Source organism: Salvelinus sp. IW2-2015, unplaced genomic scaffold, assembly GCF_002910315.2.
Source record: "Salvelinus sp. IW2-2015 unplaced genomic scaffold, ASM291031v2 Un_scaffold895, whole genome shotgun sequence".
Classification (NCBI taxonomy): Eukaryota; Metazoa; Chordata; class Actinopteri; order Salmoniformes; family Salmonidae; genus Salvelinus; species Salvelinus sp. IW2-2015.
This window is the reverse complement of record NW_019942638.1, coordinates 441,423-459,887: the sequence shown is the minus strand read 5'-3', so window position 1 is coordinate 459,887 and position 18,465 is coordinate 441,423. Positions and strand designations below refer to the sequence as shown.

The following is an 18,465-nucleotide window of genomic DNA, read 5'->3' as shown; positions in this document are numbered from 1 at the left end:
ATGGAAGCTCTGAATAGGAAGCTCTGCATAGGGAGCTCTAGATAGGGAGGTCTGTATAGGCAGCTCTGTATAGGAAGCTCTGGATAGGAAGCTCTGTATAGGAAGCTCTGAATAGGAGCTCTGGATAGGAAGCTCTAGATAGGAGCTCTGTATAGGAAGCTCTGGATAGGAAAGCTCTGAGCGGGGAGCTCTGTATCGGAAGCTCTGAATATAGGAGCTCTGCATAGGAAGCTCTGGATAGGAAGCTCTGACGGGGAGCTCTGTATCGGAAGCTCTGATAATAGGAGCTCTGCATAGGAAGCTCTGGATAGGAAGCTCTGTATAGGAAGCTCTGGATAGGAGATCTGCATAAGGAGCTATGCATAGGAAGCTCTGCATAGGAAGCTCTAGATAGGAGCTATGCATTGGAAGCTCTGGATAGGGAGCTCTGTATAGGAAGCTCTGAATAGGACACTCTGGATAGGAGCTCTGCATAGAAATCTCTGGACAGGGAGCTCTGTATAGGAAGCTCTGGGTAGGAAACTCTGGATAAGAAGCTCTGAGGAATACAGCCTGTGTGTGTATTTATGAATGTACTGTATTTAGGGAATGTGAAGATCAGAATCTTAGTCTTTTATTATTTTTTTATTTCACCTTTATTTAACCAGGTAAACTAGTTGAGAACAAGTTCTCATTTACAACTGCGACCTGGCCAAGATAAAGCAAAGCAGTGTGACACAAACAACAACACATAGTTACACATGGAATAAACAAGCGTACAGTCAATAACACAATAGAAGAAAAAGAAAGTATATATACAGTGTGTGCAAATGGCGTGAGGAGGTAAGGCAATAAATAGGCCATAGTAACGAAGTAATTACAATTTAGCAGATTAACACGGGAGTGATAAATGAGCAGATGATGATGTGCAAGTAGTGAAACTGGTGTTGGCTTTGGGGATGACCAGTGAGATATACCTGTTGGAGCGCGTGCTACGAGTGGGTGATGTTATGGTGACCAGTGAGCTGAGATAAGGCGGAGCTTTACCTAGCATAGACTTATAGATGACCTGGAGCCAGTGGGTCTGGCGACAATTATGTAGTGAGGGCCAGCCGACTAGAGCATACAGGTCACAGTGGTGGGTGGTATAAGGGGCTTTGGTAACAAAACGGATGGCACTGTGATAGACTGCATCCAGTTTGCTGAGTAGAGTATTGGAAGCTATTTTGTAGATGACATCGCCAAAGTCGAGGATCGGTAGGATAGTCAGTTTTACGAGGGTAAGTTTGGCGGCGTGAGTGAAGGAGGCTTTGTTGCGAAATAGAAAGCCGATTCTAGATTTGATTTTGGATTAGAAATGTTTGATATGAGTCTGGAAGGAGAGTTTACAGTCTAGCCAGACACCTAGGTATTTGTAGTTGTCCACGTATTCTAGGTCAGAACCGTCCAGAGTAGTGATGCTAGTCGGGCGGGCGTGTCACGATCGTCGATGGAAGCATACTCGGACCAAAGCGCAGCGTGATCTGGATTCCACATATTTATTGAAGTGAAACGCACAAAAAAAAACAAAGAGCAAACGACATGTGAAGCTATGGAGTGTTCACAGACAACTACACATAAACAAGATCCCACAAAACACAGTGGGGAAAAGGCTGCCTAAATATGATCCCCAATCAGATACAACGATAAACAGCTGCCTCTGATTGGGAACCATACCAAGCCAACATAGAAAAAAACAACCCAGATTACCCACCCTAGTCACACCGCGACCTAACCAACATAGAGAATAAAAAGGCTCTCTATGATGAGGGCGTGACAGGGCGGGTGCGGGCAGCGACTGGTTGAAAAGCATGCATTTGGTTTTACTAGCGCTTAAGAGCAGTTGGAGGCCACGGAAGGAGTGTTGTATGGCATTGAAGCTCGTTTGGAGGTTAGTTAACACAGTGCCAAAGAAGGGCCAGATGTATACAGAATGGTGTCGTCTGCATGGACGTGGATCAGGGAATCACCCGCAGCGAGAGCGACATCGTTGATATATACATTATGTTGTTATATTATGTTGTTGTCTGAACATTGCTTGCTCCATACTCAGAAAACAACATGAAGAAGCTAGGTATTCTGGTTTGATATTATAGTTTTGTGTGCTATACCTATTCATATACAGTACAATATTTGATTGTTTGTTTGTATACATAAATCCGATGTGTCACTCATGTCTCTCCTCTCCCCCCAGGTCCAGCCTCCTAACTCTCGCAGCCTGACAGACAAGAAGGGTCCTCGGGTGACGGATGGTTTCCAGGGCTGCCTGGACTCAGTGATGCTCAACAACAACGAGCTGCCCCTGCAGAACAAGAGGAGTCGCTATGCTGAGGTGGTGGGCCTGACAGAGCTGAAGCTGGGCTGTGTTCTCTACCCCGATGCCTGCCTGAAACAGCCCTGCCTCCACGGCGCTACCTGCAACAGCCTGCCCTCCGGTGGTGAGTCTGGTGAACTGCAAGATGGACATGGATGTGGTCGGGACATTGTAATGGCTGAAATTGAATAAATGGAACAGAGTCAAACATGGTTTCCATATGTTTGTTGTGTTTGATACTGTTCCATTTATTCCAATCCAGCCATTAAAATAAACCCGTCCTCCTATTGGTCATCACACCAGCCTCCTCTGGTGCACGTGTGAAACAAACAGCCTGGGTTGGAACAAAAGCCTGCACCACTCTGTAGCTCTCGAGGACAGAGATTATTGGTGACCTTTAGTGTCCATAATACACATACTGATAGGAAGATTTCCTGATTGATTGTTTRATTGATTAGCGTTTAGCACCAGGGTGATGGATGGTGATCTGTGCCAGCCTGTGCCCCTGAGCCAGCCGGCAGACTATAACCGCTCCAGAAATCTGGATCTCCCCTCAACGTTATTCTATTATTAATCCATAATTAACTCCTAATTAAACTGTCCTTGACCCACTGTTTTTCCCAAAGGTGTGATTGTGAAATAGCCTTCTTGTCAGTTTCTCCCTAGGAGAGGTGAGTGTGGAGTCAGGCGCAGGAGAGAGTGAATTGCAAGAAAGGGCGTTTTATTTAGAAGTCCAAAGAACAGGAACAGGACCATAACAGTAGCCACAAAACAACAGGAACGTAGTCCCGAAAAAAACACCTGTTCAACAGAACAAACCAAAACGCAACCCAAACAAAATGACAGCTACACGAACAATCCCGCACAAACCCAAGTGGGTAGGGCGAGACTAAATACCCCACTAATAACCTAAACTATACACAGGTGCACAACAAGACAGACAAAACCAAACGAAAAAGAAAAGGGATCGGTGGCAGCTAGTAGACCGGCGACGACAACTGCCGAGCGCCGCCCGAACAGGGAGAGGAACCACCTTCGGTGGAAGTCGTGACAGTACCCTCCCATGACGCGCGGCTCCCGCAGGGCGCCGACGCCGGCCTCGAGGACGACCCGGAGGGCTATGCGCAGGGCGATCTGGATGGAGGCGGTGGAACTCACCCAGCAGAGATGGGTCCAAGATGTCCCCCACCGGCACCCAGCACCTCTCCTCCGGACCGTACCCCTCCCAATCCACGAGGTACTGCAGGCCCCTCACCCGACGCCTAGAGTCCAGGATGGAACGTAGAGTGTACGCCGGGCCCCCCTCGATGTCCAGAGGGGGCGGAGGGACCTCCCGCACCTCAACGTCCTGCAGTGGACCAGCTACCACCGGCCTGAGGAGAGACACATGAAATGAGGGGTTAATACGATAGTAAGGGGGAGCTGTAACCTATAACACACCTCGTTTATTCTCCTCAGGACTTTAAATGGCCCCACAAACCGCGGGCCCAGCTTCCGGCAGGGCAGGCGGAGGGGCAGGTTTCGGGTCGAGAGCCAGACCCGGTCCCCCGGTGCGAACACAGGGGCCTCTTTGCGGTCGCGGTCAGCGCTCTCCTTCTGCCTCCCACCGGCCCGTTTCAGGGATTCCTGGACAGCTCTCAAGGTGTCTTTTGAGCGCTGCACCCATTACTCCACCGCAGGAGCCTCGGTCTGGCTCTGATGCCACGGTACCAGGACCGGCTGATAGCCCAACACGCACTGAAACGGCGACAGGTCCGTGGACGAGTGGCGGAGTGAATTTTGAGCCATCTCGGCCCATGGGACGAACCTYGCCCACTCTCCTGGCCGGTCCTGGCAATACGACCGCAGAAACCTGCCCACATCCTGGTTGACTCTCTCCACCTACCCATTACTCTCGGGGTGAAAATCCGAGGTGAGGCTGACCGAGACCCCCAGATGTTCCATGAAYGCTCTCCAGACCCTGGACGTGAACTGGGGACCCCGATCAGAGACTATGTCCTCAGGCACCTCGTAGTGCCGGAAGACGTGTGTAAACAGGGCCTCCGCAGTCTGTAGGGGCGTAGGGAGACCGGGCAAAGGGAGGAGACGGCAGGACTTAGAAAACCGATCCACAACGACCAGGATCGTGGTGTTCCCCTGTGACGGAGGAAGATCGGTGAGGAAGTCCACCGACAGGTGTGACCACGGCCGCTGTGGAACAGGGAGGGGCTGTAACTTCCCTCTAGGCAGGTGTCTAGGGGCCTTACACTGGGCGCACACCGAACAGGAGAAAACGTAAACCCTCACGTCCTTGGTCAAGGTGGGCCACCAGTACTTCCCCCTAAGACCCTGCACCGTCCTATCGATCCCCGGATGACCAGAGGAGGGTAGCGTGTGGGCCCACCTGATCAATCTATCGCGAACACCAAGTGGGACGTACCTCCGACCAGCTGGACACTGTGGTGCCGTGGGTTCTAACCGTGATGCCCGCTCGATGTTCGCGTCCACCTCCCATACCACCGGTGCCACCAGAAAAGAGGCCGGAAGTATGGGGGTGGGATCGATGGACCGCTCCTCGGTATCGTAGAGACGGGACAGTGCGTCGGCCTTAGCGTTATGGGAACCTGGTCTATAAGAGATGGTGAAACGAAATCTGGTGAAAAACATCGCCCACCTTGCCTGACGAGGATTCAGTCTCCTCGCCGCCCGGATGTCCTCCAGATTACGGTGGTCAGTCCAGATGAGAAAAGAGTGTTGCGCCCCCTCAAGCCAATGTCTCCACACCTTCAGAGCTTTTACCACAGCCAGCAACTCCCGGTCCCCCACATCATAGTTTCCTCGAAAAGAAAGCGCAGGGGCGAAGCTTCAGGGGCGTGCCCGAGCGCTGTGATAGCACGGCTCCAACACCAGCCTCGGACGCGTCCACCTCCACTATGAATGCCAAAGAGGGGTATGGATCCGCCAATACGGGAGCATCGGTAAACAACGCCTTCAGACGACCAAAAGCCCTGTCCGCCTCCGCCGACCACCGCAAACGCACCGCACCCCCCTTCAGCAGTGAGGTAATGGGAGCAGCCACCTGCCCAAAACCCCGGATAAACCTCCGGTAGTAATTGGCAAACCCTAAAAACCGCTGCACCTCCTTTACCGTGGTCGGAGTCGGCCAATTACGCACGGCCGCAATGCGGTCACACTCCATCATCACCCCAGATGTGAAAATGTGATACCCCAGGAAAGAGACGGCTTGCTTGGAGAACACACATTTCTCGGCCTTGACGTACAGGTCATGCTCCAACAGTCGCCCAAGTACCCTGCGCACCAGAGACGCATGCGCAGCGCATGTGGCGGAATAGATCAGAATGTCATCGATGTAAACCACCACACCCGGTCCGTGCAAGTCCCTGGGAATCTCGTCTACAAAGGATTGGAAAACGGCTGGAGCATTTTTCAACCCATACGGCATGTACTCATAATGGCCAGATGTGGTACTAAACGCGTTCTTCCACTCATCTCCCTCCCGGATTCGCACCAAGTTATACGCGCTCCTGAGATCCAGTTTTGTGAAGAAGCGTGCTCCGTGAAATGACTCCACCGCCGTGGCGATGAGAGGTAGCGGGTAACTGAACCCCACTGTGATGGAATTTAGACCTCTATAGTCAATGCACGGACGCAGACCYCCCTCCTTCTTCTTCACAAAAAAGAAATTCGAGGAGGCGGGTGACATATGTCTCCATAGCCACTGTCTCCTCCTGCGACAGGGGATTCACGTGACTCCTGGGAAGTGCGGCGTTCACCTGGAGGTTTATCGCACAATCCCTTCGTCGATGAGGTGGTAATTGGGTCGCCCTCTTTTTACAGAAAGCGATAGCCAAATCGGCATATTCGGGGGGAATGCGCACGGTGGAGACTTGGTCCGGACTCTCCACTGTCGTAGCACCGATGGAAACTCCCACACACCTACCTGAGCACTCTGACCACCCCTTAAGAGCCCCCTGTTTCCACGAAATTTGGGGATTGTGATAAGCCAACCAGGGAATCCCCAGCACCACTGGAAACGCAGGAGAATCAATGAGGAAGAGACTAATCCGCTCCTCATGATCCCCCTGCGTAACCATGTCCTCAGATAAAATAGCAGTTCACCCGCCGCTCTGCCCTCCGGTGGGTGATCGAACACAGCCCGGAAGCGGCGGGTGAACTCTGGGTAAGGGTCCCTCGCCGAATCTGGACCCTCCCAGACCGCGTTGGCCCACTCCAGGGCTTTGCCCGAAAGGCAGGAGATGAGGACGTTGACACTCTCCTCCCCCGAGGGAGTCGGGTGAACAGTCGCCAGGTAAAGCTTCAGCTGGAGCAGGAACCCCTTGCACCCGGCAGCCATCCCATCGTACTCCCTCGGGAGTGCGAGCCGAATCCCRCTGGGGCCGGACGCTGCCGGAGAAGGTGGTGGTGCAGGCTGGAGAGTGGCTAAAGACAAGGTAGGGAGGCCGCTCCTCTCCCATCTCTCCATTCTCGCCAACACTTGATCCATGGCCGTCCCCAGACGGTGTAGCACGGATGTATGCTGGAGGACGCGTTCCTCCATGGATGGGGAAGGCGCGTCCGCTCCTGCTGACTCCATGATTTTTGGTGCGGGATTCTGTCAGTTTCTCCCTAGGAGAGGTGGGTGTGGAGTCAGGCGCAGGAGAGAGTGAATTGCAAGAAAGGGCGTTTTATTTACAAGTCCAAAGAACAGGAACAGGACCACAACAGTAGCCACAAAACAACAGGAACGTAGTCCCGAAAAAACACCTGTTCAACAGAACAAACCAATACGCAACCCAAACAAAATGACAGCTACACGAACAATCCCGCACAAACCCAAGAGCGTCGCCCGAACAGGGAGAGGAGCCACCTTCGGTGGAAGTCGTGACACTTCTATACTCCTTCATCTCCCTTTTTATCTGCCTGTATCTGTCTGCCCGTTTCTGTCTACTCCTTTTTGTCTGCCTGATCGTGATCGCCTTCTCTCTCTCCTTATCTTCCTCTCTTTGTGTTGTCATATCTCTTGAGCTGCTCCTAGTTTCTCTGTCTGTTCATATCTCTCCTCTTTTTGTCTGAAGTCAAAAGGCCTACATGAACGAATCGTATCCTTTTAAAATCTAACTACAGTGAGGGCTCAAGACACATCTGTTTTTTTTCATCCTTTGGCATTTTACTGCAGTCAATAGGGAAGCCTGGTTAAATGTCATCTCTATCGAAATTCCCAGCCTGGACTCAGCAGGGTGACCCCTTGACTTAACGTGCTGACTTAACACATCGTGGCCAAGTCTCAACACAGAGAGAGTGACTTAACGCTCCCGTGGGTTGATCTCTCCCGGTCTCCCCGCTCGCATTTCTCATTCACAACGAGAGGCGGAGCGCTCTGAAAAGAGCACGGCATTCTGGGACTTCATGTTTGTTCTGGCTTTAATAAGGTTCAGTTAATGAGGATTTTTGTTGTAATTTTTGTGATCAGTTTTTGGCATGCCCGACCTCTTTGTAAAGGTTATCGGTGTATGTGTGTGTGTATGTATTCCGGTATCCCGCTGTGTGTGTGTGTGCGTTTTCTCGAATGTGTGTGTCTGTTGATTTCCCAGTTGCGTGTGTGTGTGTGTGTGTGTGTGTGTGTGGTGTGTGTGTGTGTGTGTGTGGTGTTGGTGTGTGTGTGTGGTGTGCGTGGTGTGTAGTGTGTGTGTGATTTCCCAGAGTTGTGTGTTTGTGTACCCGTGTATTTCCCAGAGGTGTGTATGTGTACCCGTGTGATTTCCCAGAGTGTGTGTGTTTGTGTGTTTAGGCTGGCAAGCTCTCGTCAACCCGAGGCCAACTATCCCTGCAGCACCGCCAAAAGCTCAAACAATGCACACACTAGTCTCCACGCACTAACACATCCTATGTGTTGATGCAGCGTGAGTGGATGCGTGAGTGTGTGTGTGATGGGTTTGTGTGTGTGGGTTTGTGTGTGATGAGTATGAGTGTGATGGAGTATGAGTGTGATGGAGTATGATGTGTGTGTGTGTGTGTGTGTGTGTGTGTGTGATGTGTGTGTGTGTGTTGTGTGTGTGTGTGTGTGTGTTGTGTGTGTGTGTGGTGTGTGTGTTGTCTGTGGTGTGGTGGTGTGTGTGTATGGTAGAGTGTGTGTGTGATGGAGTATGTGTGTGTGATGGAGAATCATGTTGTGTGTTTCTGATCTGCGTGTATGTCTGAATGCTTTGTTCAATTGTAGCACTACACCTGTATGCAGAATACTTAATTTAACACACACTTGATCCCCTTACTAGCTCTGACTCTGCTGATATCTTCTTTATTGTGGAAAAATGTACTTGCTATGACTGTGATATGGTTGTCTCACCTAGCTATCATAAGATGACTGTACTAACTGAATGTCTCTCTGGATAAGAGTGTCTGCTGAATGACTCAAATGTAAATGTACTTTTTTCTCTCCATCTCTTTTCTCTCCCTCTCTCTCCCCCTCTTCTCTCTGTCAGGTTTTTCCTGTAGTTGCGGTCCCCAGTACACTGGGGGGCGCTGTGAAACTGAGATCACGGCGTGCGTTCCCAACCCCTGCCACAACAGCGGTGTGTGCAAAGCCATCGGCAACGCTTTCCTCTGCAGCTGCAGGAGAGGTTTCAAGGGCATCACGTGAGTTACTATCACACTAATGATCACACTGTAAACATACAGTGTACACGCCAACACACTCCTGTCCTGAACATACACCCATGGAGTTGACTGTCTCAGACACACAGAATATAACACCCATTTATCACACACAGAGAGACACATAAACACCCACCTTTTAAATTAGCTGTTTGTTTTAACCAGTTCAGCTTCCTACTGGCTAAGTAGTGGAAATAATATAATGTATGTCATAAATAACATCACTGTAAATGCAATGCCTCATCATTACCACTGGGTGGCAGTATACACCAGCCCTTCTCTACAGTGATAGGCAGATGAGTATAATTTATATTTTTTATTTATCCTTTATAGGCATGTCAGTTAAGAACAAATTCTTATTTACAATGACGGCTTACCCCGGCCAAACCCTAACCCGGACGATGCTGGGCCAATTGTGCACCGCCCTATTTGACTCCCAATCACAGTTGGTTGTGATACAGCCTGGAATCGAACCAGGGTCTGTAGTGACACCTCTAGCACTGAGATGCAGTGCCTTAGACCGCTGTGCCACTCGGGAGAGGCATTGCCCCCAAGCTGCCTGCAGCCTGTAAGATTCACTCAAAGAGTTGAAAGATAAAAAAATATGACATTTCATTCTGCTTGTCTCCTTGTCTCCAGGGGTTTAGGGGTGTTCCACTGTGTTACATTAGAATATCTAATGCCTCAGAAATCAAGGCTACAGGCAGTCTTAATGAGGATGAGCTACAGTCACAAGCTCACTAATTAATGCACTTATGCGCTTTTATTACTTGCTGAAACACACACACACACGCACACACACACACGCCAGCAGCTTGTTCCATCATCAAAGCCATTTTAATTTCAGATGAGAAAGATCAGGAAAGTCAACTTCAGCGTGTTCGTTATTTGATTGTGAACATATGAGACTAGTGTTGTTTTTCAATATGCATAGTACCGTCCTCCACACCCTCATGCTCCGTGTGCATTCTCTGACCGCGTTCTCTTGAGTACAATCCTGTGAGGACGAAAGTGTGGATGACATTATGAAAGCCATTTTCATTTGAGAATCTCAGCTCGCCATCCCCTCTATCTGCATACCTTCACGCTGCAGATCTCTCGCCTGACCTGCTATTCAATCTCGACGCTGGCTCTCCCCCTATGTTCGATCATATAATCCATCAGCCGCTGCCATCCCCACTACCTGTAGTACCTCATGCTCGTGCAGCTCCGATTGTATTACTCGTCATGTCGCATCTCCTCTACTGGTATTCTTCACGTCTGCCTGCTCGCTCCTATTGCTGTGATTTTACCGTCACGCGGTCATTTCTCCTGGCTACTGATATCTTTCCGCTGCTACTCTCCCTAACTGGCGGTAAGTTTACCCCCTTCATAGCATTGCATCTCTAACCTATGGAGTTCTTTTACCTTGCACGCTGGCAATGCGTCCCTCTATCTGTATTTACTCCTCATCGTGCAGCATCTCCCTCTCGTATATTCTCCGGCCCATCATGCTGCGCAATCTACACCCTACTGTAACTTACCTTCAATGCTGCATCTCCTACTGTATTAACTCATGCTGCATCTCCACTACCTGTATAAAATCTCACGTCTGATCTCCCATCACTAAAGTAATTAAACAAATCACTACTGCTTTATCTCCCACGTAGCTAAGTGAAGTTAAACAAAGTTCATAACTGCTCTCCGACCTCTAGCTGTTATTTATCTTCCTTAAAACAGGCAGCTGGCAAATCTCACCGTACTGTACATTTACTCCTCACGCTGTCAGGTGAAAATGGCTCACCTATAGTTGGTTACTTGGAAATCACAGTTTTACTGTCATCTCCCTAACGTCGTTAATTACCACTTCCATCGCTAGATCTCACCCTACTGTATTACTCACTCTGCAATCTGCACCCTATTTGACTAGATATTATACTCACGCTGGCATTCTCCCCCTACTGTATTACCTGGATCACACTGCACCTTCCCCCTACTGTATTACCTCATTCTGCATCTCCCCTACTGAATTACTCACGCGCATCTCCCCATAGTATTAACCTTCACTGCTGCCTATCTCCCTACTGTATTCTCACTCTCATCTCCCCCTACTGATTACCTCATGTTCATCCTCTACTGTATTCCGCCTCAATCTCTGCATCTCCCTATGTATTATCCGATCCTCACGCTGCATCTCCCTACCTGTATTACCTCACGCTGCATCCCCCTACTGTATTACCTCATGCTGCATCTCCCCTACTGTATCACCTCAGCTGCATCTCCCCTACATGTATTCCTCACGCAGCATCTCCCCCTCTGTATTTTACCTTCACGCTGCATCTCCCCTACTGTAGATTATCCTCACGCTGCACTCTCCCCTACTGTAATTACCTCACTCTGCATCTCCCCTACTGTATTACCTCACGCTGCATCTCCCCTACTGTATTACCTCACGCTGCATCTCCCCTGCTGTATTACCTCACGCTGCATCTCCCTACTGTATTACCTCATGCGCTGCATCTCCCCAGCTGTATTACCTTCATGCCTGCATCTCCCCCTACTGGTATTACCTCAATGCTGCATCTCCCCCTACTGTATTACCTCACGCTGCATCTCCCCCTACTGTATTACCTCACGCTGCATCTCCCCCTGCTGTATTACCTCACTCTGCATCTCCCCCTATTGTATTACCTCACGCTGTATCTCCCTTTCACTGAACCTTCTTCCAGCCAAGACAATGACGGCAACAATAGACRAAACAAGATATACACAAAGCAAATGTTTTACTTCATAATTATCAGCTAGATGTGCAAATCGTAATAATCTAGCTAGCAAGCTAGTTAAAAAAGCTAAAATTACCTAAAACGATTTTTATGCAAGATAGCTGTCCATTCTTCGTGTGTAGCTAGCTAACAATTCTTTGTGGCTATCTGGCTAGCTAACAGTACTAGTAGCTAGTCAGTTAGCCCTGTTTACTTATTATGGGCTTGCTATATAGGCAGGTAAACATGTAGGCAGGTAAACATGCAAAAATTAACACAGGCTGTATTTATTAACTTATCAAGATAAAAATAGTGTAGTCAGGCAACATATGAGATGTGAATAGGCAACATTTCATTCCTAAGTCAGAGTGTATTTTCTCTCGCTTCAGCCAATGCTTAATTTTTTACGTGGTTGCGTCATATTTCTTTTCATACTTTCCGTTAAAGCTTAAAATATATACAAACGGAGTATGCATTCAAGAAGTGCCCTCCATGCTCCCTTTCGCATACTTTGATTTGGACTCATACTCCGACCCTCCTGTGCTCCAATTTGCATGCTCGGAGCACGGTAGTATGCATTTTGAGAAACACCCTAGGAGTCCCTGAGCTGTCCTCTATCACCCTCTCTACATGTCTCTCCTCCCACCTCCAAATGAAAGGAGAGTCTTAATCAGTTTTAGTCAGGCAATTATTAAATGTCCCACAAACTATCTGTGACAATTTGTTTTAAGTGCCAACTGAAGTGACAGAGGTTTAGATATATTGATACCTTCCTCAAGTTTTTGGAGTGTATAGACTATCCAAACTAATTACCAAGCAAAGTTCTCCCCTCATCCCTCTCTCTTCTTCCTTCTCTCCCTTCCTTCCTCCATTCACCCTCTCCAGGTGCGAGGAAGACGTAAACGAGTGTGAGCGGGGCGGAGCCACGGGCGGCGAAGCAGAATGTGAGAACGGCGGTGTGTGTGTCAACACGCACGGCTCGTTCTACTGCAACTGCACGGCGGGCTTCGTGGGCCAGCTCTGTGGCCTGCGGCCCGTGGTGGTACCAGACATGCAGGCTGGACACGCCATGGTGGGGAAAGAAGAACTGATCGGCATTGCTGTTGTCCTCTTCGTCATCGTCACCCTCATCATCCTCTTCATCGCCTTCCGTAAGAAGGTATTTGTATTGTGTTGTTTAATTATTATTGTGTGTTTTTATTTTTACGATGAAATGTGTAAGTTGTATCAAATAATTCAGCCTTCGTCGGTTTTACAGATGTAGGATCTTAAGTTGATCACACTGTCCTGCGATGTAGTACATTTAAAGCTTGTATTGTATTTAAGGTTTGAAAAGGCTTCTGAAGTTTCTAATTTCCAAAGAAATGTCAGACTTGATTTTCCCGAATGAAAAATGTTTCAACCCCTACAAAAATGTCCATTAATTCATATTTCCTGTTGTTGCAGGATTATTTTCCTGCCTCAGAAACTGGCTCAAATTAAGATCCTACATCTTTAATCCTATATATTGTTTTACAAGAAATAGCTAAAATATATTTTGTCTCCAGGTGTTCCAGAAGAACTACTCCCGTAACAACTTGACGCTGGTCCAAGATCCAGCAACAGCAGCTCTCTTAAACAAGGCCAACGGGGTTCAGTTCAAGACCCTGCGCTGCACGCCGGGAGACCCCTTGAACCTGTACGCCGAAGCGGGGCTGTGCGCCACGGTGATAGGTGGCGGAGSTGGGATGCTCGGCCCGCCCCAGGTGCCTGTGAGGCCCATGGCATACACACCCTGTTTCCAAGGTGATCCGCGGTCCACGCTGGAGAAGATGGCGGATGGGAGAGGCGTGGAACACACTGAGATGAGCACCTTCCACCCAGAGTCACCCAGGATTCTGGGAGGCACAGTGCGGAGGGGGGTGGTGGTGTGTAGCGTTGCGCCCAACCTGCCACCTGTCTCGCCCTGTCGTTCTGACTGTGACTCCATCCACAAGAGCCCCTGGGACAGCGACGAGGGTCAGTGTGTGTGGGTGGGGGGACATAGTTATGTATTAGTGTGATGTGTTTGAACCTGTTTGTGTGTGGTACAGTCTTTGTTCATACGTGTTTGTGGTGTCTTGTGTGTGTGTATTCATGCATACTGTATATTCAAATGTCCGTTTGTGTGATTGAGTATCCCTCCAAGTGATTCTCTTTTCCAAGAACCCTTGAGGGGTAGTGCATTGTTGTTCTATTACCATATTCATTCATATTCATATTACACAGAACTACACTCAGAGATCATCACGTTCAGTTTATCAAGACCATCCTAATTATGAGCTGGCTTTGATTCCCAAATCAAAAGTGTGTGTGTGTATGTGTGTGTGTGTGTGTGTGTGTGTGTCTGTGTGTGTGTGTGTCTGTGTCTGTGTGTGTGCGGGGTACATCTAGCTCTCGATGCCAGCATTGTTGTCGACGGAGCCAAAGTGTGTGTGTGTGATTTGTGCCACAACAAAGACAGCCCTGGTACTAACGAGCCTGTTCTTCAGTGACTAACCACGCTGAGGGCCAACTCTCCCTGGCCTGCTCCCACCGCCCTCAGACGCCCTGACCTTTAACCTCTGACCTCTCCCTGCAGGTAAAATGGTAGATATGGGCGAAGAGATGACCTGTTTCTCAGGGAGCAACAAGGGCAGCAACTCTGAGGTCCAATCACTGAGCTCCTTCCACTCCGACTCCTGCGACGACAACGGTAAGCCATGCCCCTCCTTTCTCGTGCCTCTTTCTGACCACACCCATAGCGACAGTGAGCTAGTCTGCCATCCGGTSCGATAGCAACACTTAACTTAGTCTTTCTTGTCTTCCCCTAACCCCCTATCATTACCCCTAGGTGTTTGCAGATTCAGAAGTACCAGATACTGTATTTAAAAGCAATATGGCTGAAGCTCCCTAAAGCACATTGGATGAGGTCGCGCCATCGCCATATTGCGTCAATAACAGTTCATTTAGATCTGCTAACACCTAAGAGATAGGAGACTAGGGGAGGAGTCGGGGGCGTGTAATGTTAGGTCATTAAAAGAGAGATGTTGTGATTAACAAAAAACTATGGGAACCCCGTAATTTATAGAGTGTTTGTTGTTTCCTAACACCCTCTCTCCAACAGATGCATTTACTCCTGCTGCGTTATAAAAGTGTTTCAGGAAAACAATTTGATATCCAGTGTGTTAGTTTATTTGTCCTCAATGGTATTGTTTGATTTATGTGTTTCATATAATCTGTTCATGTTTTTTCTCATTTTTTAATCCAGTTTTTTTAATCCCGTGAATAGTTTTATTTCCATACCTGTCAGATTGTTGTTTTCATTTGGGTGTGACAGTGTGTTAGTTGATTTCCATACCTGTCAGATTGTTGTTTTCATTTAGAAGTGACAGTGTGTTAGTTGATTTCCCATACCTGTCAGATGTTTTGTTTTCATTTAGAAGTGAATGTGACAGTGTGTTAGTTGATTTCCATACCTGTCAGATTGTTGTTTTCATTTAGAAGTGACAGTGTGGTTAGTTTGATTTCCATACGTCAGATTTGTGTTTTCATTTAGAAGTGACAGTGTGACAGTGTGTTAGTTGATTTCCATACCTGTCAGATTGTTGTTTTCATTTAGAAGTGACAGTGTGACAGTGTGTTAGTTGATTTCATACTGTCAGATTTGTTGTTTTTCAATTTAGAAGTGACAGTGTGACAGTGTGGTTAGTTGATTTCCATACCTGTCAGATTGTTGTTTTCATTTAGAAGTGACAGTGTGACAGTGGCACAGACACAGACATCTGACATAAGAGGAATAATACTGTGCTTCCATCCACACAGCTCTGTTGTGTTTGTTAACTTGTCATTCTAGCACATTCTTTCCATGTCTTTCCATGGTTTGTAGTCTTGATATTGCAAGTTCCAATTGTTGGCAGAAGCCAGTTCAGGTTTTAGGTGGTTGTTTATGTGTTGTGTTATATTGTGCTGTGTTGTTTTTGTTATTGTTGATGGAACTTGTGCTTTGTTTTTGTGGCGTTTTGGTATTGGGAAAAATGTAGTAGTAGTTATTTTTACTTAGAGAGTTAGCCTATAAAGGGTTGTTCTTGATCAACATGGATCACCACAGGTCATTCTGCAAAAATCACTGACATCCACATGTGAATCTACATAATCATAGTGTGTTGCTACTATGTACTAGACTACATAGCTGAAATGCAATGTTGACATATCAACATTGATGCTCATTCATTCATAATTATGGACCGCTTCACTGTCGAAGTGATCCACATTTCCATCTAATATCTGTCTCTGATATTAGCCAATCAGGCAACAGAACAATCTGAATCAGTTCGGCTGACGCGTCCAGTGGATGTGATGTCATTTTATATGTTCATTCCATTATCCATGTTGGTTGTTTTTTCTATTTATCTGTTTTCATTGAATGTCAGAACATAATTTAACAGTCTACTCTCGTCTCTCTGAGCACAGCCCTCCCTCATGTATACTATGTAAATTGGGTTGGTGTGTGTGTGTGTGTGTGTGTGTGTGTGTGTGTGTGTGTGTGTGTGTGTGTGTTGGTGTGTGTGTGTGTGTGTGTGTGTGTGTGTGTGGTGTGTGTGTGTGGTGTGTGTGTGTGTGTGTGTGTGTGTGTGTGTGTGTGTGTGTGTACTGGGGATACTCTCCAATACTTGGATGAGCAAATGCACATGGATTCTGTGTTGTCCCCCTTACACTCTTAGAAAAAAGGTTCCAAAAAGGGTATTTGGCTGTCCCCATAGGATAACACTTTTGGTTCCAGGTAGAAAGAACCCTTTTGGTTCCAGGTAGAACCCTTTACACAGAGGGTTCTACATGAAACCGAAGGGTTCTTTCTACCTAGAACCAAAAAGGGTTCTTCTAAATGGTTCTCCTATGGGGTCAGCCAAAAACTATTTTAGGTACTAGATAGCAAAACATTTTCTAAGGGGTAGGTCTTCTAAGCTGGTTCCATATGAAGCTTTTGATCAGACACCTCCATGCTACACGTCCTAGTGTTGATCCCATCTTCAGCCAATAGTAGCTCTGCTTCCTGGCAGCCTGTTGTCAACTTCCTGTGTCTAAACCGTGTCTCCTCCCTCTGATTCTCTTCAACAAGCCTCCATAGTGACGTGTCATGACTGGTAATGATCTGACAGCGGGCATGGCGTGAGACTAGCAAGTTTGCATTTGTTGTGTGACCTTACGGTGGAGGTTGCTATCCCCGAGCTGATCAGGGGGGTGATGGCGGGATGGCCATGAAGCGACGACCGGAACTGCTGTCCACGGAAGCGGGCTGAGGCTTACTAGGCGATCGTGGGATAGTCAATAGCTGTCGACTGGTCATGAATCAGTCGACACTGACGCGGATATTTGAAACGATAGGTAACCGGATGTCTCATCATCCCTTCGTCTCTCTATCCTGTCTTGACGCTCTTCTTTACTTCTCCCTGCTCTACCTGCCCTCTCTTATGAGCTATGCCAATTAGCTCCACTGCTCTCAGTGACAATAGGCATGACAGACGGCTGTGGTTGAAATATCATGTACTTCAGGCATGATGTACATTGTATATGGTAAGAAACGTCAATACAGACACCCATACTGTATGGACGTTTTGATACATTTCAGTAACACCATCAAAATGACCTAGTTACTGGTAACCCATATGTTGAAGTTAAGCCTCAACACACACACACACACACACACACCACACACAACATGCACGGGGTTCATGGGAGGGGGGGGGTCTGGACAAAAAGGCAGTGGTGTAAAAAGTACCCAATTGTCATACTTGGGTAAAAGTAAAGATACCTTAATAGAAAATCACTCAAGTAAAAGTAAAGGTCACCCAGTAAAATACTACTTGATTAAAAGTTTTAAAGTATTTGGTTTTATATATACTTAAGTATCAAAAGTAAATGTAATTGCAAAAAATATACTTAAGTATCAAAAGTAAAAGTATAAATCATTTAAAATTGCTTATATTAAGCAAACCTGACGGCGCAATGTTCTTTAAAAAAAWAATAATAAGATAGCCAGGGGCACACTACAACACGCAGACATCATTTACAAACAAAGCATTTGTGTTTAGTGAGTCCGTCGGATCAGAGGCAATAGAAATCACCAGGGATGTTCTCTTAATAAGTGTGTGAATTGGACCAGGGAAAGGGAAAATGTATGAATTAAAAAGTAAAAAGTACATTATTTTCTTTAGGAAAGTAGTTGTAACGATGTGCGCTGAGAGTCAGGTTTCAAGTTCAGGGAGTGAGTGTTTTAATAAATAAACACAACATAATACAAAATAACAAACACGAACAACGCACAGACATGACACAGAAACAATAACGGGGATGGAACCAAAGGGAGTGACATATATAGGGAAGGTAATCRGGGAAGTGATGGAGTCTAGGTGAGTCTGATGATGCGCAGGTGCGCGTAACGATGGTGACAGGTATGCGCCATAACGAGCAGCCTGGTGACCTAGAGGYCGGAGAGGGATCATGCGTGACAGTAGTGAAGTAAAGGTAGTGAAAAAATATAAGTAGTAAAGTACAGAATCCCTCCAAAAACGACTTAAGTAGTACTTTAAAGTATTTTTTTAATAAGTACTTTACACCACTGCAAAAAGGTCAGGGCTGAATCAGTGTTACTCACAACATGTGCATTGACATATTACACATACATAAATAAACTGACATATTACACATACATAAATACACTGACATATTACACATACATAAATA

General features: G+C 47.3%; 1 protein-coding gene and 1 long non-coding RNA gene across 2 annotated transcripts in view; one reads left to right on the top strand and one right to left on the bottom strand.

Moving 5' to 3' along the window:
- The first annotated feature begins 1,965 nt into the window (after positions 1–1,965).
- Positions 1,966–18,465, top strand: part of LOC112069079 (protocadherin Fat 3-like) — a 26,823-nt gene continuing 10,323 nt past the window's right edge. Inside the window, exons 1-6 of the mRNA XM_070438398.1 lie at positions 1,966–2,007; positions 2,213–2,456; positions 8,812–8,965; positions 12,610–12,883; positions 13,272–13,722; positions 14,324–14,437. Coding sequence (XP_070294499.1) covers positions 1,966–2,007; positions 2,213–2,456; positions 8,812–8,965; positions 12,610–12,883; positions 13,272–13,722; positions 14,324–14,437 — 1,279 coding nt within the window. The remainder of the gene's footprint in view (positions 2,008–2,212; positions 2,457–8,811; positions 8,966–12,609; positions 12,884–13,271; positions 13,723–14,323; positions 14,438–18,465) is intronic.
- LOC139024031 (uncharacterized) overlaps positions 18,385–18,465 on the bottom strand; it is a 7,102-nt gene continuing 7,021 nt past the window's right edge. The window contains exon 3 of the long non-coding RNA XR_011475268.1: positions 18,385–18,440. This is a non-coding gene — a long non-coding RNA (uncharacterized lncRNA). The remainder of the gene's footprint in view (positions 18,441–18,465) is intronic.